Below are 22,250 nucleotides of genomic sequence, written 5' to 3'. Positions count from 1 at the left end.
TCGCCACTAAGATTTTTTGTCATCGTTAGAACAGATCTGTGAGGAAATAAAGAGATGTATTTTTCTCCTGCTGATTATCACACGTATGAAGAGTATTCTCCCTCTTACTGAAAGAGAATTAGGGGAAAGTAACACTGGATCCCTTAGGAAGGTGTCGCCCACTGCAAAGACGGCTTCAATTTAAAATTTAAAAATAAAAATAAAAGCCAGGGCTCTCACAAATTATTTTAAAATAATTATTTAATATATTCCAGAGATCCAGCTCAGAGGACAGACAGTTTAAGTAAGTTATTTAAATCGATTGCTAGATAATATACAACGGCAAACTAAAAAGTATACTTAGCAAGTGGAGAGCTGGATAGTGTATCTAATTCTAGCAATTCAAAGGAAACTCTCCATGTGGGTTGCTACTTTTCTTTTGTCCATTGTCTGTTCAGAAGAGGGAAGAAGAAAAAAAAAAAAAAAAACTAGTTTAAAACCCAGGCGTGAACAGTCTCTAAAAGTGACCTCCTGGGAGAACCGTACTGCCCGGCCGTAGCACTCCCCGCGCCGCCCGCTCCACGGGGGCGCTCACAAAGCGGGCTGCTGGGCTGGAGTTTGGGGTGCGCTCCCACGGCGCGGGGCTCCTCGAGGCAGAGCCATCCGGAGAAAGGCTGCTCGGGAATGATGGCTGCTTGGAGCCGGCTGCTCCTTCCCCGGAGCCTCCTGACCAGTCCCCTGCCCCCGCCAGCCGGCCGCCCCCCCCCCGTACCGCTCGCCCCGCGCCGCCTAGCCCACCCCGCACCGCGCCCCGTCGCGCCCCGCCCGCGCCCCGCGCCCCCGGCGAGCCCCGTCCCCGGTGCGAAGCAAACAAACAACGCGTCCCCCGCCGCCCTCCTTCCTCTCCCGCTGACCGCTCGGCCTCCAGCCACCTCGGCCGCTGGCACTCGGAGCCGGCTCTCCGCGGGGGAACCCCGCAACCCCGCCGCTCCAGGGCCACCTGGCGACCCCCGCCCCCGCCCGGACCCCCGACAGGCTGGGGGAGGGGAGCGGGGACGCGAGTTGGGATCGCGGATTAAAGTCGCTATTATGCCGCCGCCTGCGGCCGGGCCAGCTCGGCAAGGTGGGGTCCCCCGGTCGCCCGCCCGCGCTCGCCCCGGCCCGGCTCCCTTTCTTCTCGTCCTCCCGCACTTGGGAGCCGCCGGGGAGCCCTGGGAGCCCCGGGCTGCGGGCTCGGAACTCCGCGGCCACCGCCGGCTGGGCTTGGGACGCCCCCCGCGCCGCGTGTTCGCGCCGCCCCCGCCCCACGCGGCGCCCCGCGCACTTTCCCTGCCACCGACCCACCTCGCCCGTGGCCGTCCCCGCGCGGGCTGGCGCCGCCGCGCCCGCAGGGACGCACTTTGTTCGCGCCGGTGCGGCCGCCGCTCCCGGCGAGCGCGGCGTGGTCGGGCCGGAGCGGGGGGCGGGGGCGAGGCGGGGGGCGCCGCCGTCCCCGAGCCCCGCGCTCAGCGCCCCGCGCCCGCGCGCCCGCCGCCGCTCGCGCCGGAGTTGGAGCCCAACTTTTTCCTCCTTCCCTTTTCTCTCGAACGCAGCCGGCAACTCGTGCTCGGTGCCGGCGGGAGGAAACGCGCTCGCGCTCCCCAGCGCGCAGACACGCTCCCTCCTGTCCCCGTCCCCCCCGACGCCGGCAACACAACAAAAAGCCATTTACATGCGAGGAAGTGACCCTCGGCCGCCCCGCGCGCCCCCGCCGCCGCCGGCCCCGCGGACGCAGGCAAAAGTTGGGGCACCGGGCGGCGCTGGGACCGCGGGTTCGGGTCCCGCGGGCGACCGGGCGGGTGGCGCTGCGCTCCTGCCGACCGCGGCCCCCGCGCGCCTCTCCCCGCGCCCCGCACACGCCCAACTCCCCGCTCGCAACTCCGCGCGGCCGCGGCCCGGCCCGGCGCGGTTTCCTGCCGCCGCCCCTCCCGGGGGCGCCGGGGAAGTCTGCGCTCACCGGCTCGCTCGTTCGCTCGGGCTGGTCCGCCGCCGCGCGCCGTGGGGAACAAAACGCAGAGCGGCTCCGGAGTTGGCTCGGCGGCCGCGGCCGGGGTTGATCCACGGACGCGGAGTTGGCCGCGCGCGGACGGGGCTCTGGCGAGTTGCTGGGTCTCCGGGTCCCCGGCCGCCTCCTCCGCGGCGCTCCTTTGTGTAATTCCACTCGATTCAAGTTTAATCCGATAGTTCCCGAGCACGAGCGCGTCCGCACCACCACGGCTCAACCCCCGCGCCGCCGCCGCTACCGCCGCTGCCGCCGCCGCCGCCGCCGCCGCCGCCGCCGCGGCTCCAGCACGCCAGCGCCTGCGCGCGCCCTGCACGCCACGAGCACGAGCCTCCGGGACCGCGCGCGCCCGCGGCCGGCTCCCTCCGCGCCGCGCCCGCGCCCGCGCGCCGCCACCTGACGTCAGGCGCGCCTGGCATAATTTATGCAAGAATTCGGCCGGGGTGGCGGAGGCCGCGGAGAGGCCGAGAGAAGGGGGCGGCGCGGCGCGGGCGGCCGCCCCTTCCCGTACTGCCGGGCGCCGGCGCAGCGGGCGAGTGTTGGTCCCGGTGCGCGGTCACCCCAGCCTCTCAGGCCGGCTGCCGCAAGCGCTCGGGCGCGGGTGCAGACGCTGCCACGTTTCCGCGCAGCACCTTCCCCAGAGCGGCGCTCCGCCGCCCTGGGGCAGGAAGCCGAGGCCCGGAGCCCGTAGTGAGCCCCGGCCACCGCGAGGGGTGTCCAGCGCCGTGCGGACGGAGGAGGCTGGAGGTGTTTGGGTGTCTCTTCTGTAATTATCCTTCAACTTGAGATGGTTTTCCCACACGAAATACCTAGGATGGACGCCTTTCCTTTCAAATAGATTCATCCTTGCTTCACCAGTTTGCTTTTGCCGACGTACTCGGTGATAGGACAGCCGGATCCGACACTAAATCAAAAAGTTGAGCTACATGGCATTGATTTGGGCTGAATTTGTTAGCATGCCAAAAAAAGAAGGGATAGCGCACTGGTTATGAAACAAAGAAATAGGATGTGTGCCCATTTTTAGACGTGTCAGAACTGGAGTGTTTTCATCATCTCTTGGCCAATGTGGCACTAAATATGATCTCCTAGCTTTAACTATCCGACCTTCTTGCCCATTTATCTTTCCGATATAAGATGAATATTAACCTTGAAGAAAATTTTAAATTAATTTCCCTCTTGTGTAATAGATATTTACTCATTTACTAAACACCTTTGTTTCCAAAACACTCAACAATTGTAAACTCTAAGATGGTTTCATTAGGTTAAGGATTGCACTTTTAAATAAAGAAGGAGGTTCTACAGCCAGCTATGACAGATTTGGTACTATTGAACTCAAAAATCGTAGAGAAAGTGCAAAGCATGCTCCTCTCACCCACTGATGGCGGTACTGCTACTGAGCCTGGAATCACAGTGTTTCATTTGGACAAATGATTTGCCCAAACTATTTCATTTATACTGCAACTTAATCTGCTAAACATCTATTCTCTAAAGTAATAATTTTATAAATATTTTATTCTTTTTTAATATTTTACAATCTGTTGCTCTTTTAAGGTGCATTGCTTCTGGCTTTCTCTTACTATAAGTTGAATTTTAAAAAAACATGTTAATCAAATAGTTTACAGGTAATCAAAAATACATTAATAGCACAGAAAAATCTGACATTAAAAACTAAAAATTATAAAAAAAAAATCTATTTTTATAGCCCCAGTATCATAAACTAAAAAAAGTCACAATTCTGACGTTAACTTTTTATTTGCATTTATATCCCTCAAAGTAAGACTGTAATAGATATTTTAGGGGGAAACTCACTAGTCAGATATGAGTCTATTTCAAGGTAATTTACAAGCTAAAAAATTATGACCTCTACATTTAATGAAAGTATGATGTTTCAGCTGTGTGATCAACAAATAGCTCCGAGTGACTATGAGAAGGTTCCCTATAGTATCCTTGTATATTCACTAGAAAGTTGAGACACTCTCTTTTGTAATATGCCAAAGATAAACACAGCCAGTGTGGAACAAAACATCAGCCACATATCCCCTCTCTGACTTAATCTCCTCCTTATCCTGTCCTGAGAGTGGGGTGAGAAGTCCAGGCTTTCAGGAGTTCTGCTGATGCAGAACTGGGGGTCCTTAAAAAACCAAAAACCCTCAGGCACAGATCTAGGCAACGTTGTCCTTCCTAAACCCAAAAGTTAGCGCCCACCCGCCCCACAGCCCTAAGCCTGGAATGTTCTCTCCATTTGCTCCAGTTGAAGTTTTCCCAAAGAGAATCATTTGCATTCACAAGCTTTAGCTTTAAGTATGCAAATACCTTAGGGCCACATAAGGGTCATTCACAGACAAATGTAAACTCCTGCGGCGGGTGGCCTTTTTCTCCAACACCCAGCTGAAACTAACCCATCAGGAGATTTTTACATTCTTTTTACAGTCAGTGCCTAAGAGGTTCCAGGCTTGGTTCTAGGTGTGGAGAAAAGCTAACAAGGTCCTTCCTTTCCTTGAGTCAGGTTGAGATTCAGTGAACAGAAAGAACAACTCCGAGTCTGTACCCTTGAGGAATTAGGGCTAGCTTGCCCAAATTGCTCATATCCTGAGGGCAGTGAGAAGGTGCTAGAGCCCCGGGAGGTGGGGCACTAACAGATGGAGCAGAGCCTGTAGATAGCACTTAGGAGAACCCAAACACAAGTGCCTGTGGTGAAAGAAACAGGGAACCCACTTCCAAGAGCTCACCCACAGTCAGGCTGAGCTACTTACTGCTTAGACATAAGCTTTTCTGTACTGGGGGGAAATAACCCATAATGGGCAGACTACAGTACTTGGGAGCAGAAGGTCATTTGCATATACAAAATGACTGAAAAGAACCCAAACTTCTAGAACATCAACTGAAACTTTAGCTCTATCAGTCTCTCAAATACTTTCAACTTTAAAGTATAATATGAAGCACACTAATTCCAGTAGAGAGGAAATGCTCTGTGAATTTTTTTAAACTTTTGTCAGAATCAGTTTGCAAACCCTAGGAAGAAGAAAGTATTGCTCTGTGTCCTCGTTTACAAAATTTACATTCCTCAGGTAGTGGTGTTAATCCCAGCACTCAGGAGGGAGAGGCAGGAGAATCTCTGTTAAGTCGAGGCCAGCCTGGGCTACAGAGTGAGTTCCAGGACAGACAGCCAGAGCTACACAGAGAAACCCTGTCTTGAAAAACAACAACAAACACTTACATTCCTTTCTCTAATCAAGTCATTTGTGTTCAATTATGATTCAGTACAACCACTGAAAATATGTAGACAAATAAAATAGGAAAGGGTCATAAATACTGAAACACCAAAAACAAAACAAATTTTTTCTGCCTTGTGTAGTAATGGCATAGTTTTTTTCCTGTAATTTTTTTGGTGGAAGAACTCAACTGGCAATATAAGTGATGATGGAGTGGTCTGGCGCTCAGTCCGCCCTTTTACAGTAAAAATGACATCGTATGTAATCTAAAACTGCAGGTTCCCACTGGCAATACTGACCTTTTCTTCCGTAGGTATCAGCTTTACAGTTACGGCTAGCCTACCTACATTATGCCATTTAAAGTGAACTTGGCTTTGGTTCCTCTACCTAAAAAGTAACTTCTTTGTTAAGTGAGTTCTCCTGGATTTTTAACATAGCTCATACAGAAATATGAATTGGTCCAATTATGTTTCTGCAAACTATTTTTTAAGTTATTTTTGTGGTACTCTTCCAGTGCTTTTTAATTTATTAAGGACATGTGGTGTGAAATGTTTAGCAAAAGTCCACAGTATCCTTTAAGTAAGCAGATAGAATGTTGGTTCTAAAATCATTAGATAAAATTCCCATCCCATCTCCATTAGCCCAGAATCCTGTAGGAGCCCCCACTGGTAACTGTCAGAAGTGATAAGACTGAGCTCTCAGTGGGGGGAAGGGGTAAGAGCAAGGATGAGAGTCTCTCACAGATAGTCAGTTAAGTGACATTTGAGCCATACTTTCAGAAAACTTTTGTTGAATGTTTACAGTACACCATACCCTCTCTTAGTCTTGAGGACATGGTCCCTTTTTCAAGGAGTCCTGAGGTTGGCATCTTAAGAACAGAGCTTCCTTGGGGCAGGGCTGTTGCTAAAGGTAGAGCAGCAGCCCTTGGAATGAAAACCTAGGTTGGATCCTCAGCACCACTGAGGAGAAAGAAATGAAATAAAATAAAGGTGTGGTTCTTGCTGCCTGGGACAGGACAATGTGTTTCCTAGGATATGAGGCCTTCAACTATATGTTCAATAGACCCAGGAACTCATCAGGACAGGAAGGGTCTTCAGATTAAGGTCATAAAAGGCACTGCCCCCAACTAGGAATCTCCATGACCTCCAAGACCCCTGAGTCCAGGCTTCTGCCAGTGAGCCTGGAACCACTTTCCTTTGGTATTCTCTGAAATTCCACCCCAACTCCTAATGTACTGTCTGTCCTTCCTTTGACCTCTGAAAAATCCCATCTCCACCAATGCATATACGTGTTAAATTATAACTCATTCTTTCTCCATCTCCTCCTCATTGGGTGAGCAATGGCTGTGTCTTTCTATTGGCACCCCAGTTATGACAGACTTTCCCCAGGTGGTGGGAATACAGAGGGAGGAAATTGGACAAAAGAAGTAGAAAGATGGGGGGGGGGGCTGAAGAGATGACTCAGAGGTTAAGAGCACCAAATGCTCTCCCAGAGGACCCGGGTTCAATTCCCAGCACCCACATGGCAGCTCACAACTATCTGTACCTCCAGTTCTGTGGCAAAACTTCAATGAACATAAAATAAATAAATGAATGAATGAATGTTGGGAAAAGAAGTAGAAAAAGTCTCTAATCTCCATCTTAAAGTTATAGTCTGTCTCTGAAGGGTTTTCAGCAAGAGGACCAAGTCAGACCTCCACTGAGAAAGATCCGTCTAGTGCCCAGGAAGATGACTAATCAGATAAAGGCGTTTGCAAGCTTAATAGCCTGAGTTCAATTCCTGGAGCCCATATAAAGGGGAAAGGAGAGGAGAGACTGGATTTCACAAAGTTGTAATCTGACTTGCACATGTATACACACACACACACACACACACACACACACACACAATGAAATTTAAACAGAAAGAATGAGTATGAAGAAAAGGAGTGTGCAAAACTAGAGCAAAGAAGGAGAAAGCTATGGAGGGATGCTTAGGACAAGAACAGGGACAGTGTAAAGTAACTGCCAACGTTGTCACAGTGCCTCACTCCAGCTGACACTAACGTTGGTAATGTGGACAGTAAACTAATGAGGAAGAGGGGTGGGAGTGAAGAGCCACTTCACGCTATGCTAGAGGGAGGCAATAGGTTGTCTGGCAGAAGCCATGAGGACTGTAGAGCGCAATGGTCCACAGTGCAGCTTCACCAGCTTGCACTCTGTCGCCACACGGCTCGATCCCGCACCCCCCCAGTTGCCAGTTCCACTAATCCAGTGTACTAACACTGACTAAGAGTGAGCACCCCCTAAAGCATATCATTGCTTCCACTTCTAGCCTAATGTATGGAAGTTGCTAGTACTAACTTAGTGATAAGGAACTTTTACAAAAACATTGTATTACAAAAATGGGAAGAGTACTCCGTATTATTTCCAAATAGTAACTAGGCACTTGCGGAGTACCACACACTGTGTTGGGCACTGCAAACACAAAAATAAGCAAACCCCTATTCTGAGGGGGTTCCCGAACACTTTGGAGTGGTGGGAAGGACATTTAAGCATATTGCTATAATCAAAAAGTGTGCAGTGGGGGTATAATCTGGGCTAGTGATGACTCCAGAGAGACTCCTTTTGCGTCTGTCCAGATAGGCAGAACAGGCAGCACCGGAGATGTGACATTTAAACCAAGACTTGCTGGACGCTGCAGATGGCAGGGGATGGAGAACCCACCAGGCAGAAAAAACTGGCTGATAATGCCTGAGGCAGATGGCCTGTGTCAGGACCGCAAGTAATTTGGCTCAGTTAGAGCATAGCACACACAGGGAAGGAAGTGAAGCTAGAAATAAAATGTAGGCCAGATCAGAAAGGGTTTACAGCACACTGAGAATTTTTTTTTTTTTTTGGAGTGGCACAATCCTGTAGGAAGTGGAAGCAAGAGCATTGTAAGTTCAAAGCCAACCTGGCTATATAACAAGACCCTGTTTCAAAAAAACAAAAGGCTATGAGTATAATTCAGTAGTTGAATGTTTGCCTGCCATGTGGAAGACCACACAGTTCAGTTTTCAATGTTGAAAAAACAATATGGGGCTGGGATGTAGCAGGTTTGGCAGTATGTTTTCCTAGCATGCAGGAAGCCTGGGTTCTATCCTCAGCACTGCATAAACTCTATGCAGTGGCTCATGCCCGGAATCCTAGCACTCAGGAGCTCAATGCCATTGTTAACTGCATAATGAGTTTAAGGCCAGCCTGGGCTACTCTAGACCCTGTCTCAAACAAACAAACAAAAATGATAAAGAGGATACCTTGAGTGAATGGGTATCTACTTACATCATGAACCTAGATCAAGAGCAGCAATTTCGAATAGTTTGCAAAGGCATGCAGGGCTCTGTGTGAGTTCAAGGTCCCTTGTGGGATTCTCAAGTGGGGATGCCATTAAGTAGGAGTCGGGAACTGACTTCGGATGAGTGACACTGCCAGATGAGAAGGACTTTCCCCAGTTATCTACTGCAAATCAAACCACTGTGAACTTAGTGCCCTAGAAATTATAATTCATCTGGTTGGCTGTGTGGGGGTTGGGCTTATCTGGAAAAGGTGGGGAATCTACATCTTCATGACCTCTGTCTCTGAGGAGTTTCTAAGAAGGCAAATCCCAATGCAGAAGTCCATGTCAGGCTTCTGCTTGCTTCAAGGTGAGCTGAGGATCCTTGGCCAAATGGAGTCCCGTGCATGGTCAAGCTTATAGTCAATGTGGCAGGAAATAACATACAAAAAGGTACGAGTCATTGAGAAACGCTACCCCTGCAAAGGCATGCACAGAGAAAGACAACGTGAGGACATGCACACACAAATAACAAAGGGAGACACACTAAAAGTGGCTGAAGAAAAGTCACCGAGATCGTCCCTCTGAACCATCAGTTAAGGGAGAGGAGTCCGCAGGACGGAAGAGGCAACAGCATTGCAGAGTCACAGACCAAGTGGAGAAGGTGGAAGTCTGTGCTGCGTGTGCTCACTGGAGTCGAGGGGAGATTGCAGAGGGCATGAAATCAATGGGAGCTGAGGAAGAGGCAACCAGTCCAGACTCCAAAGTCTTACAAAAAGATTGCCTAGGGAACAGAGAGTGCAAAGGCAGTTACAGAACAGAAATCACAAGCCCAGTGAGAACTCAAAGCCGGGAGTGGTAGCACACGCCTGTTGTCCTGGTACTTGGAGGGTGGAGGCAGGAGGATTCAAAGTTCAAGGTCATCTTTGACTATACAAGGAGTTCCAGGCCAGCCTGGGTTACATAAGGCTCTGTCTAAGTAAAAGAATAAGAAATAAGCCTGGCAGTGGTGGCCCACACCTTTAATCCCAGCACTTGAGGAGGCAGAGCCTGGTGGATCTCTGTGAGTTCGAGGCCAGCCTGGTCTACAGAGTGAGTTCCAGGACAGGCGCAAAGCTACACAGAGAAACCCTGTCTCAAAAAAAACAAAAACAAAAAAGAATAAAAATAAATAAACAAACCTAAACTTTAAAAAATAATTTAGGGATGGAGAAACGTCTCAATGGTTAAGAGCACTTGTTCTTGCTGAAGACCTGAACTCCACTCCCAGTGCCCAGTTACAGGCTCTCAGCAGCCTGAAACTCCAGTTCCATAGGATCCAGTGCTCTCTTCCGACCTCTGTGGGCACCAGGCACACATGTGGTGCACAGACATATGTGCGGGCCAAACACTCATGCACATAAAATAAAGTAAGTACATTTTCAAAAGGAGTTTAGAAGCAAGATTGAACAGCTTGTTTTCTCACTTTAGTGCTACTGTGGTAAGCCTTGTTTTCAAGAACGAGGAGAGCTGGCAATGGACCGGTGACTGCACAGAAGAGTCGAGGCTTGGGGGTCAAGCTCAGGGAGGCTTGAGTACTAGCACTAGTTTTTCTGGAACCAAAGGAAGACTGGGAGAAAAGCAATACATTCTTCAAGGAAGATGGCGGAGCATTAAGCAAAGGCATCCAGGATGCTCATATGCTCCTAAGTCACTCCATGGCTGATGAGCTGCAGCAACTGAAACGTTCATGAATAGTCAAGACATGGGAGAACCGTGTTCAAGTTTGGGGGAAGGAAGGTATGAAAGAAAGTTCTCAGGTAGAGCATAGTGGTACTCTATGTAGCTTTCTTAGGAGAGGTTCACCCCTGAGGAGAAGTGCAAATACAGTGAGCTGCCAGATTCCCTCAAGAGAGTCACTCCTGTCTTCTGAAACCTGGTGACATTATTGGCTACATACTCAGTACCAAAGTAAGGTCCGGGGTCCAGGAAGCAGCCATAGTCATGGGTCGTGTGTGTGTGTGTGTGTGTGTGTGTGTGTGTGTGTGTGTGTGTGTGTGTGTGTAGCATAAGTTGTATATGAATATACATATTATAGACTGGTCATATCAACTCCTTTTATTTTGAAGTAGATGTGGTAACCACAAAGAATAAATAACTCAACTGTCTTCCTTCTATTCCATCAAGTCCCCAAATGTCTGGTTGGTTTATTTAGTTAGACTGTGTGTTCACAAAGCCAAGAACTCTGTGCTTTTTTGCTCTGGTAATGTCAGCAGCATCCAATATCACAGGATGGGGACAGCATGTTATTACTTCAAGTGCTTGGATAATGCTAGGGCTAACTATGCTGCTGGCCTTTGATCTGTGAAATGAGAAGGGGTCATAATTTAAAGTTGCTTCAGGTTAGTTATCAGACTTCAGGTTAGTTATCAGATCTCCCAACGTTTAGGTACTTGCCAGTAACTTCTGCAGGCTTGAGAATACTGGAGCCTTCTTCATCTTCATCAGTGTCCCTTGGAGCCAGGATATTGAGTGTGTACATACAACCTACATTTAACAGGGAGAAGAATAAGGTTCAAAGAGATAGCCAAGGTCATCCTGCTGTGTATGACACAGTTGCAATCCAAATCATAGTCTTTTTACACACACGTGAGTATGTGTGCACGTGTATGGGTTGTGTGTGGATGGGAGAAGTCGATGTCTGTTTGAAGGGCTCTAGCAGGCCCGAGCCTGGCAGACACAGGCCTGAGCACTGCCTACATGATGCCGACAGGCTTTGCCTTTTACCCTTCCCTCTCCTTTGCTAAACCATTAGATTATATTCCTAAAGCTAGCCCCCCCCCCCCCCAAAGTCGATTCCTTATCTGGCCACTGTCTCATTCCTGAGATTTAGCACCAAGGTTTAACTATCAAAACATCGAGCCAGGGGATGGCGGTGCTCGCCTGTAATCCCAACACTGGGGAGGCAGAACCAGGTAGATCTCTGTGAGTTCAAGGCCAGCCTGGTCTACAGAGATAGTCTAGGACAGGCTCCAAAGCTACAGAGAAACCCTGTCTCAAAAAAAAAAAAAAAAAAAAAACCAAAACCAAAACAAAACAAACAAGAAAAAAACATCGAACTCCAACAATCAAAATTCATTATTTGGCTACATTGCTAACCTGTCCAATCAGGATTTAGCAACTCACCCTAGCACAGGCTCCCCCCTTTCCCCTTAAAAACCCACTCCTGCAAAAAACATCTGCTGCCTGCTGTCCATCTTTGTCAGGTCTAGAGGCAGCCCCTCACCCCCACCCTGCTTGCCCCTCCCGGGGAATAAATCTCCTCTATGCTGAGAACTTGATGTCCATGTGAGTCCTGGACCAACTGGAGGGACCCTACACCCTTGTCATCCTCAGCTGCTCTCCATCTTATTTTTTGAGACAGGTTCTCTTACTGACCACGGAGCTCACCAATTTGGCAAAACTGTCCAGCCAGTAAATTCTGGGATGTCCCTGCTTCGCTTCCCTGGTGCTGGGATTACAGGTATGTGCCACTGAGCCTGGCTTTTTATATGGATGCTGGGAATCTAAACTCAGGCCTCAGGCTTGTGTGGCAAACATTTTACCACTGAGCTATCTCCCTGGTTTGTTTGTTTGTTTGTTTGTTTGTTTACTTACTTGAGACAGGGTCTCACTACATAGCTCAGGTTTACCTTGAACTTGTGACAACCTTACTGCCTCAAGCTCCCAAGTGCTGGGTTACAGGCTCACACCACCAATGTCCATCTCAGACCCATGTGTTCTAACCACCTGGCTAATGCTGAAATCCGACCACTGCCAGAAGGCTGCTTGCTTTTCTCATAATCCATTGCCAACGTGAGCTGCTTTGCATCTGTTCATGTTTCCTCTGCACTTTTTCTAGTGCTAAGGATCAAAGACTTTCTTCGTGGTAGGCCACTGTTGATTCACCGAGCCACATTCTCAGGCCATAGGGTGTTTTTTGCTTGTGTGTTGTTGTGTTTTGGAGACAGTATTTCACTATGTAGCCCATGCTCACCTCCAGCTAGAAGACCTTATCCTTCTGTCTCCACATCCTGAGTGCTGAGATTATAGGCGCACACCACCATGCCAAGCTTGCCCTCTGCATTAGGGGGGAAAAGTCTCATGTGGTAAACTACACCATAATTCCCATAATAGTCTGCCGTAGGCTGCAACTCTGGATAAGCCTGACTGGAGGATTATGCAATCATGAATAAGCCCTGTCTTGGGAGAAACCTCCCTCATCCATGTTGAAATATGGCAGTCATGCACACCCACACAGATTTGCCAGAGGTTGGCCAATGCCAGCACCTGGCATACAGGAGGCACTACAAATGCTCACAGAGTACATGTGGCACCCAGGGTTCCAGGATGACTGGAAACATAAAGGCGGCAGCCACATTCAAAAAATATTCCACACACTGGAGTCTGGAAGTGGAAACATTCCTAATTTTATCTTAATTTGTATTTTGACACAGTTAACTTCCTCCAAAGTAATTACTTTTTAATATGTTTATAATGTGTTTATAATATGATTGAGCTGCTAGACTGGGGTGTTTCATTTAGAAAGCTAGCAAGACATCACAATAGACCATTTTCTCAGTTCCTCTGTGGAGATTCTCTGGGTGTTTGGTGCTGCTTTGAAGCCCAGCTCACTGGATTAGCTTTGCAGGGTCAAAAACGCAGACACTGACCTGAAGCCAAGCTGGGAACACCTTCCTCCCAGCCCTTAGCCACCTCCACAGCCTCCGACTTGGGGCCCTCTCTCATGTCACCTGAGTCTAAAGCAGATTAACTGCCATGTCACGTGTTTCACGGACAGCCTGCTCGTTTACTGCCTCTCTGGAAAGGCAAATGTAATGTTGCCGGGCACGAGTCCCAGAGGCAGGCAGGCTAGTGTTTGGAGACTCAGACACAGCAGCCGTCAAGGCAGTGGAACTGGGAGGCCGGAGGCGACGGTGCTGACTTCTTAACTCATGCCTACTTCTTTTTCTCTCTCTCTATTTTTCTCTATTTTTTCTTTCCTTTTTTTCCTTTCATGTATGTGGGTGCTAGGAACAAAATCCAGGTTCTCTGCTAAAAAGTAAGTGTTCTTTCCCGCCCCCTTTCTTCCCATTTGTTTGAAAATAGCCTCACTATATAGCCCAAGCTGGTCTTGAACTTTTAAACCTCTTTCCTTCATCTCCTGGGTGCTGGAATTATAGTTGTTTGCCACAATGCCCAGCTTAACTCAAGCCTTTGCTGTTGTTGTAATATGTGTGCACATAAACATTACACATATACCATGCCAATGATTTTTAACTGTCCGAGTCAGTGGGATTAATCACATCCATCAATATTAAATGCAATGTCACCATTATCCATCTCCAGAAACTTCCATCACCCTAGGAAGAAATTCTGCACTCCTTGAAAACAGTTCTCCATTTCCTTTCTTCCCAGCCCTGGCAATTTTCGAGTCTCTATGAATTTGATCTTTCTTTCTTTCTTTCTTTCTTTCTTTCTTTCTTTCTTTCCTTCCTTCTTTCTTTCTTTCTTTCTTCTTCTTTTCTTTTTCTTTTTTCTTTTTCTTTTTTTTTTTTTTTGTTTTTCAAGATGGGGTTTCTCTGTGCAGCTTTGCGCCTTTCCTGGATCTCACTCTGTAGCCCAGGCTGGCCTCGAACTCACAGAGATCTACCTGGCTCTGCCTCCTGAGTGCTGGGATTAAAGGCGTGCGCCACCACCGCCCGGCAAAGTTGACTTTTCTAGAGACCTAATAGAAATGGAATCACCAAGTATGTGACCTTCACAGGGGTTGGTTTATTTCAGTTCAAATGTTGCTCTGATCATATGTCAGTGCTGTAGAGGGTGCTAGGATTCCCTTCCTGCTCGAGGTTGACTAACACCCCAATGAGTATAGCACATTCTAGTATCCATTCATCTGTTGGAATGACACATGGGGTATTACCACCTTTTAACTACTGCTTTTAAGCTGCTCTAGACAAAGATGTAGCCTTGTGTCTCTTTGGGATTGAGCCTGGCACTGAGGCTGGACTATATGCCCCCTCTGAGAGCCACTGCTTCACACCAGGTCCCTCATCCAGGTGCTTGGTGTTTACTATCTGAGGTGTTAAAACCTTGAACACTTCAAGCTGGGTGGTGGTGGTAGCACACATCTTTAATTCCAGGACTCTGGAGGCAAAGGTGGGCAGATCTCCATGAGTATGAGGCCAGCCTGGTTTAGAGTGAGCTGAAGGATATATATTCCCTAGATAGTAACAATGGTATATTATAGCATAGGTTATTTTGATAAAAGATAATGCTATAAGACTTCCTCAAATTGTTTCTAAATACTATTAAATAGAATCACTTACTGCTGTGCTATTTGCTGATAAAACCATACAATATGTTATTTATTGAGATTTTCCTGTGTGGAAGACACTAAACTAAATTCATGGCCAGCGCACTAACATATTCCTTCCATTTCCCTTGGAAAGACTATATTTAACCAGAAAGACAAAGATCAATATGGCATAACTAACCAAATAAATCATGGCTTATGTTTATAACAGAAATTACACAGGTATCAGGAAGAATGAGAATCAGACATGGTGACCTAGGCCTGTAACACCAGCCACATGGGAAGGTGAGAAAGAGGCTCATAAGATTGAGACCTAATCTCAGAGCAAAATAAAAAGGAACTGAGGATGTGGCTCAATAGTGGACAGCTTGCCTGATGAGAATGGTGCCTGGGTTCAACCCTGAGCACAGAAAAGGAAGGAAGAGAGAAGAAAGGCTGGAGAGAGGGCTCAGAAGGTAAGGCGCTCGCCACACCAATTAGGTTTACTCCTCAGAATTCACATAGTGGGAGGAAAGGGCTGATTCTCATAAGCTGTCTTCTTACCTCGACAAACATGCTGTGTCATGCGCACACACCACACACCACACACACACACACACACACACACACACACACACACACACACACACACACACACACACACGTTTTAAGAGAAATAAGCCAAGTGTGGTGGTGCATGACTTTAATCTCAGCACTCAAGGAAGCAGAGGCAGAGGATTTTGGTGAGTTCAAGGCCAGCCTAGTCTATATAAGTGAGTTCCAGGACAACCAGGACTTTGTAGACAGACCCGGTCTCAGACCTGCAGGGAGCAGGAGAAAGGAGGTGGAGGGTGGGAAGAGACGGAGGAAGTAAGTATGGAAAAATGAAAGACTTACAAGCTGATCTTCAAACTAGACTATATAGGGGGAAAATCTGGATTCACAGGGATGTACATGGTATGTTCTTTTTTGTTTGTTTTTGAAACAGGGTTTCTCTGTAGCCCTGGCTGTCCTAGATCTTGCTTTGTAGACCATACTGGCCTTGAACTCAGAGACTTGCCTGTTTCTGCCCCCCAAGGTTTGGAATTAAAGGCATGCTCCACCATGCTCAGTTTACATGGTATGTTCTTGATTGTGGAAGAAAGGAAAGATTCATGCTCAAGTTTACTCATATCTGTATGTGTTATGAATATACATGTCTTTATATGTGCACATCAATAAGTACACAGATTACGTGTGGATTTTATGTTCACAGTAGTGGTTGCCTGTGAGTGAGGGATTGTAGATGAGAGATGTTTTCCAGAACATCTCCTTTTGCATGGCTTAAATTTTCTTTGTCCGGGAATATAGGGAGTGTTTGAGGGGAGAGAGTGGGAAGTGAATTTGATTAAAACACATTACAAGCATGTATGAACTTCTTAAACAATAAAAAGCAAAATAAAACCCTAAATTCATTTAAAAGTTTTTCTGTGTCGCCATACTCATATATATATATGAGTTGGTTCTGTATCTTAGCTGGTAGAGTGCTTGCCTAGCACACCCAAGCCCTGGGTTTGATCCCCGGCACTGCATAAAATAGACATGGTGGTACATGCATGTAATCCCAGCACTCAGGTTGTGGAGGCCAGAGACTCCAACAGTGAAGATCAGCCTTTTCTACAAAGCCACATACAAGGAAGAAAGGGGGCGGAGGCTGTTGAATTATGACCTAAAGAAAAATATAAACTTTTCTAACCAAACCTCATGACTATAGCTTGATGGGTTGTAGAGGACAAAGGGGATTCTTCAAATGAGTTGCACATAGTGGACAGGATTTGAGGACCAAGAAAAATGGTCAAAGAGGAGGGAAGGTCACCAGTCTAACCCTGAGGCCAGGCAGTATGCAAATTGAGGTAATGGAGGAAATGTGGAGAACTATACTCACTTGCTATGCATACCAACTCATCCCTAAATGAATCTAAGGAGTTTGTAAGGGTTATAGCCAAACTAAGTTGTAACAGGAGAAACAGAAGGGTGTGGGGCAGGGGGTGGGGAGTGGGAGGCAGCTAAGTGGATAAAGCACTAGCCTTGTAAGTACTTCCGACCTCCAACATCCACATAAAAAGATAGATGGGTGGGGTGACCTCTCAGTAACCCAGCTTGGCCCAGGGGCCCTATATCTCTGGTGCTTGAAGCTCTCCTAGGAGTTGACTTCTGTCCATTGCTCTAGCAAAGTCACTCAGAAGAGTGGATCAAGAAAGCATCTCATCTCCTGGAGCCATTTCCCCAGCTTGCTGTCTCAGCTGGCAGTTCTTCGTGTTGTTGGGTGTCTGCATGTGTGGTTTATAACGAGAGGTTGAGAGCAGGTGCTATCAGAACAGAGCTGGCGGCTAGCGTTGCATGTTTGTGGTCCAAGGCAGGTCACATCGTATAAACCAGACAAACAGGTACCTGTGTGAGCAACCCATTACGAAAGTCAAAAAGCTAGCAACCGGTGTGGTGCCAGAGTGACAACCTCACTGTTGCTTAGTGTCCCTTGAGATAAATCCAGCACTGTTCTCAACAAGAAGTTTTAGGCCAGGACTAGAGAGATGACTCTACAGTTAAGAACTATTACAGCCGGGCGTGGTGGCACACACCTTTACTCCCAGCCCTCGGGAGGCAGAGGCGGGTGGATCTGAGTTTGAGGCTAGCCTGGTCTACAGAGCTAGTTCCCTGGACAGCCAGGGCTATACGAAGAAACCCTGTCTCAAAACAACAACCAAAACCAACCAAACAAAACAAACCTCACAAACAAACAACAACAGCAAAATACTTGTTGCTCTTTTAGAGGACCCAGGTTTGAATCCTAGTAGCCATGTGGTGATTCACCACCATCCTTAACTCAAGTTCCAGGGGGTTTGGCATCCTCTTCCAACCTCCTGAGTACCAGACATGCACATAATACGTGGAGAAAAACACTCACTCACGTGAACTAAAATATATCTTTTAAAAAAGCAGTTTCCATCTTATTCCAGCACTGGAGTTGGGTGGTCATTGACGGCTAGTATTGAATACTACCATAGGGGGTCAGGTGTAATATCTGCTTAAACACAATCACATCAGTTGATTCCCATGGCTAAGGGAAAGATCATCTAATGGTGAATAGTAAGACCTGTGGAGACATAGGTTGGGACCAAATGGTGTTTAGTCTCACTAGTTCACATGCTCTCCGAGGCAGTAAGGAGTCACTGAAGGTTTGTGAGCAAAGAGTAGACAAAAATGCATAGGATGCTATTAGTGGGTCTTAGTTAGTTTTATTGTTATGAAGAGACACCATGACCAGGGCAATTTTTATAAAGAAAACATTTAATTGAGGGTGGTTTGCTTACAGTTTCAAAGGTTCAGTCCATTGTGATCATAAAGGGGAGCATGGCAGTGTGCAGGCAGACATGGTGCTGGCTACATCTTGACCAGAAGGCAGCAGGAAGTCGACTGACACATTGGGCAGTATCCTGAGTATATGAAACCTCAAAGCCTGTACCCACAGTGACACCCATCCTCCAACAAAGCCACACCTCCTAACAGTGCCACTCCCTATGAGACTGTGGGACTATGGGATCATGGGGGCCAATTACATTCAAACTACCACACAGTGATTGACCAAGGAGCAGTTTGTAGGGTGGAGCTGAGGTAGAAGGATTAGAGCTGATCCTGGGGTAGTGGATTAGAGAATTCAAAAGGAGGGCACTGCAGCAAATGCTGCAGAGGAGTGTCTGGAAGGTTTGCAGTTGGGGTAGCTGATGCAGTACCACATGTCTGGAGTCCCAGCTACCTAAGAGGCCGAGGCAGTGGGATCACTTGTCAAAAAAAAATTATCACAGACCTAATTTTACTTATGTTAACTTTCAGATGACAGCTGGATATCTAAGTGACGTGGTCTAGAAGTTAGCCACAAATAAAGGATTCAAGTATGGCCTATAATCTCAGCTCTGGGGAGGTGATGGAATGGTTTATTAATTTATCTATGCAATTCTCTGGCCCAAAACCAAACATGAATCAGATGCAGACTTTTGATTCCGCTCCTCGTTTGCTTGTCAGTGAGGCGGGATACAACATACAGAATAACATGGGAGGGGCGGGCCAGTAAGACCCAGAGTGGGAATCATTTCACAGGGACAGGGGTCTGGCATTCTGAATAGACTGATGGCAAGGCTCAGAGAATCTAGAGAGTAATTGATACTTAAAGAGCCACATCAACCTAATGAAATGTATGGATTTTATTTGGGCCCACACCTGAAGAAGACAGATAAGAAAAAGATTATGAGAGGCCAGCAAGATGACTCTATGGGTAAAGGGATTTGCTGTGATGTCTCACAACCTGGGTTCCATCTATTGAACCCATACAATGGAAGGAGTGAAACTGCCCCGTTGTCTTCTGACCTCCATACATGTGCATATACCGACAGACAGACAGACAGACAGACAGACACACAGACACACACACACACACACACACACACACACACACACACGTATGAATGACAAATATTTTGTTTGTTTTTTTTCAGGGTTTTTTTGTTTGTTTGTTTGTTTGTTTGAGACAGGGTTTCTCTGTGTAACAGTCCTGGATGTCCTGAAACTTGATTTTTAGGCTAGGCTGGCCTCAAACTCACAGAAATCTGCCTGCATCTGCCTCTTGAGTGCTGGGATGAAAGATAAGAGCCACCACAGCCTGGCTTTTTTTTTTTTATATATATAACAATTTTTTTTTTTTCCAGAGCTGAGGATCGAACCCAGGGCCTTGCGCTTGCTAGGCAAGTGCTCTACCACTGAGCTAAATCCCCAACCCCAACAATTTTTTAAAATTTTAATTTGACTTTATTTTATGTGCATTGGTATGAAGGTGTTGGATCCCCTGGGACTGGAGTTACAGCCAGTTATGAGCAGCTGCCTTGTGGGTGCTGGGAATTGAACCTGGGTCCTCTAGAAGAGCAGTCAGTGCACTAAACCTCTGAGCCATCGCTTCAGCCCCATAACAAAAAATTTTTAACTCACGAGATAATTGAAGAAATTTGATCTCATGGAATATTTTATAACAAACATATTAGTTTATTTAATTCCTAAGCATATTAATGATTTTGTGGTTAAAGTTTTTAAATGACTCTTTTTTTTTTTTTTTTTTTGAGACAGGGTTTCACATATAGGCCTAGAACTGAATATGTAGACAATGCTGGCTTTGAACTTGTGATCCTCCTGCCTCCGTTTCTTCTGAATATCTGACCACCATGTACCACCACAGCCAACTTTAACGGGAAAGTAGATAGACAGGTTTTGACAACGTAAGTGCTGAGAACTGAACTCATCCGTTAGAAGATGAGAAAGCACCTTCAACAGTCTCTCTCCAGACTGAGTCTTGTGTGGGTTTGCTGTTGCTTTTGGTTTGGGCTTCATTTTTAATTTTTTTGAGACAGGGTTTCTCTGTGTAGCCCTGGATGTCCTGGAACTCACTCTGTAGACCTGCCAGGCCTCGAACTTAGAGATCCGCCTGTCTCTGCTTCCAAGTGCTGGGATTAAAGTTGTGGGCCACCACTGCCCATTGGGTTTGCTGCTTTTTTTAACTTTTATCAGTATTAATTAATTGTATAATCCAGTACATTTCATTATGACATTTCATATATGTACATAATATACTTTGATTGTAAGATCCAGAGGATTAGGACATCAGCTACGAGATAGTGTTCTCTGTATATGACAGGGAAGCTGAACTCATGTAACCTCAACAAGATGGCGGGTGAAGCAAGTCTTGAACAATGACACCACCAGTTGACATGCCAAGGTAGATGCAGGAAATCTTACAAGGCCCCACCCCTAGATGAAGAACTGCAGGCAATTAAGGATTGCTGAGGAAGGGAGACTCGGCCTTCCTGGTGAGGAGCCCTGAGTCCTGTTTTTAAGATGTGTACCGACATACAGTCATTTGTTGCTTACGTGCCAGGAAGATAGCATGAGAAGAACATCATCACACAGTCTGTCATTGGGCGAGCCTCACAGCTGGTAGACAGTGACCTAGGTCTAAGTCTGTCATCCTGCAACTAACAGGCGTGATTACCGGGAGAAGTGGGAGGCTGCTGCTGATTCCTCACATGCTGTATCACACTAGCTTTCCTCCACAAGTACGAGCGTATTCTAAATCGACCCTAGAACGCAAACACACAGATCAGTAACAATGGCTGGTTACCATAACCAAGTGTTTATGTCCTAACCATAACTGTAGATGCTAAGCTATTTTTTGAGACATAATCCCCCTACGAAGCCTGCACAGGCCTTGAACTTGAGCTCTCCCTTCACTATTACTCCTAATATATCTATCCCTCCCTCCCTCCCTCCCTCTCTCCCTCTCTCCCTCTCTTCCTCTGCTTTCCAGTGCTGGGGATCAAACCCAGGACCCTGCGCAGACTAGGGAAGTACTCCGCCACTGAGCTACATCCCACCCCTTTCTGTACTTGCCTGGCAGAGCAGTAGATACATCTGCATCAGCATCACCACAACACATGAGCAATACATTGTGCTATGACATCGTGGGCAGCAGGCTTCTCTCAGCTCTATTCTGATCTCATAAGACCGTGCACATATGTGCATGTATGGTGCTGTTTGTTGCTGGCTGGGCTGTCATGCCACACATGTACTTAGAGCTGAACTGGTGTGACTCTGGGGTTTGCTTTAACATAGCCTAGCATGGGTGTGGAAGGGGATGGTGGGGCCCAGATGAAAGAGAGACCATACATTGATGTTAGCTGGGCTTATAATACCTAGGGAGGGTATCAGCATTATACATTCCTTTCTACTTCTGTATATGTTTTGTTCCATGATAAAAAGTGAGTGAGGCCATTTGAAAGTCAAGCACTTCCCTGTGAAAATAAAGTGCAGAGACAGTGCAGACAGGGATCCTGAGAAAGTCTCCTAACATGCCCAAAGTCCAGAGCAAACAAACCTCAGTTTTCTGGAAGAGGAATGGGAAGCTCTACTGACGAAACATTGATGTGCTGGGTTTGAGTCTAGCTGTGGCCTACTGGCTTTGTCTCCCTGAGCTCATCTCTTACCTCCAAACATCTCCAAGGCCCCGTGTCCTTACTTACCTCAGAAGCAGACAGGGTCATTGCATCACCTATATGGAACTCATGAATGGCTAAATGAAGCCATGCACAAAAATCACCATTTTCTGCCCCAAACAAATCAAGCATTCAATGGCAGCGTGGATGTTTCATTTCTGAAAAGAATGGTCACAAGAAACAGAACTAGGGTGTGTAGTGTGACAGAAGGCAACAGAAAACTGATGGACGTGGTAATGGGGCCATGATGGAATTGAGGAAACTGATGCCTTCATCAGCCTAGGTCATCTGGAGGTCATGGTGACATCATTGTGTTTGACTCATGAAGATGTGTAGAATGC

At 47.2% G+C, this 22,250-nt stretch overlaps 2 protein-coding genes across 2 annotated transcripts in view; both read right to left on the bottom strand.

The window, feature by feature from the left end:
* The window catches only part of Chd7 (chromodomain helicase DNA binding protein 7), a 184,350-nt gene extending 182,895 nt beyond the window's left edge, over positions 1-1,455 (bottom strand). The window contains 1 exon segment of the mRNA XM_036178057.1: positions 1,324-1,455. The gene's annotated coding sequence lies outside the window, so the exon portion shown is untranslated.
* Positions 497-21,957, bottom strand: LOC118577442 (spidroin-1-like). The gene is made up of 8 exons (XM_036177612.1): positions 21,937-21,957; positions 20,910-20,997; positions 10,959-11,052; positions 9,992-10,118; positions 2,630-2,924; positions 1,684-2,530; positions 1,129-1,642; positions 497-1,015 (listed from the first exon to the last, which is right to left on the bottom strand). Exons 1-8 carry the CDS (start codon positions 21,955-21,957, stop codon positions 497-499), a joined length of 2,505 nt encoding a protein of 834 aa, XP_036033505.1.
* Between the last annotated feature and the right edge of the window lie 293 nt (positions 21,958-22,250).

This window comes from Onychomys torridus, chromosome 2, assembly GCF_903995425.1.
Source record: "Onychomys torridus chromosome 2, mOncTor1.1, whole genome shotgun sequence".
NCBI classification, from domain to species: Eukaryota; Metazoa; Chordata; class Mammalia; order Rodentia; family Cricetidae; genus Onychomys; species Onychomys torridus.
This window is presented reverse-complemented; position numbering and strand designations above follow the sequence as displayed.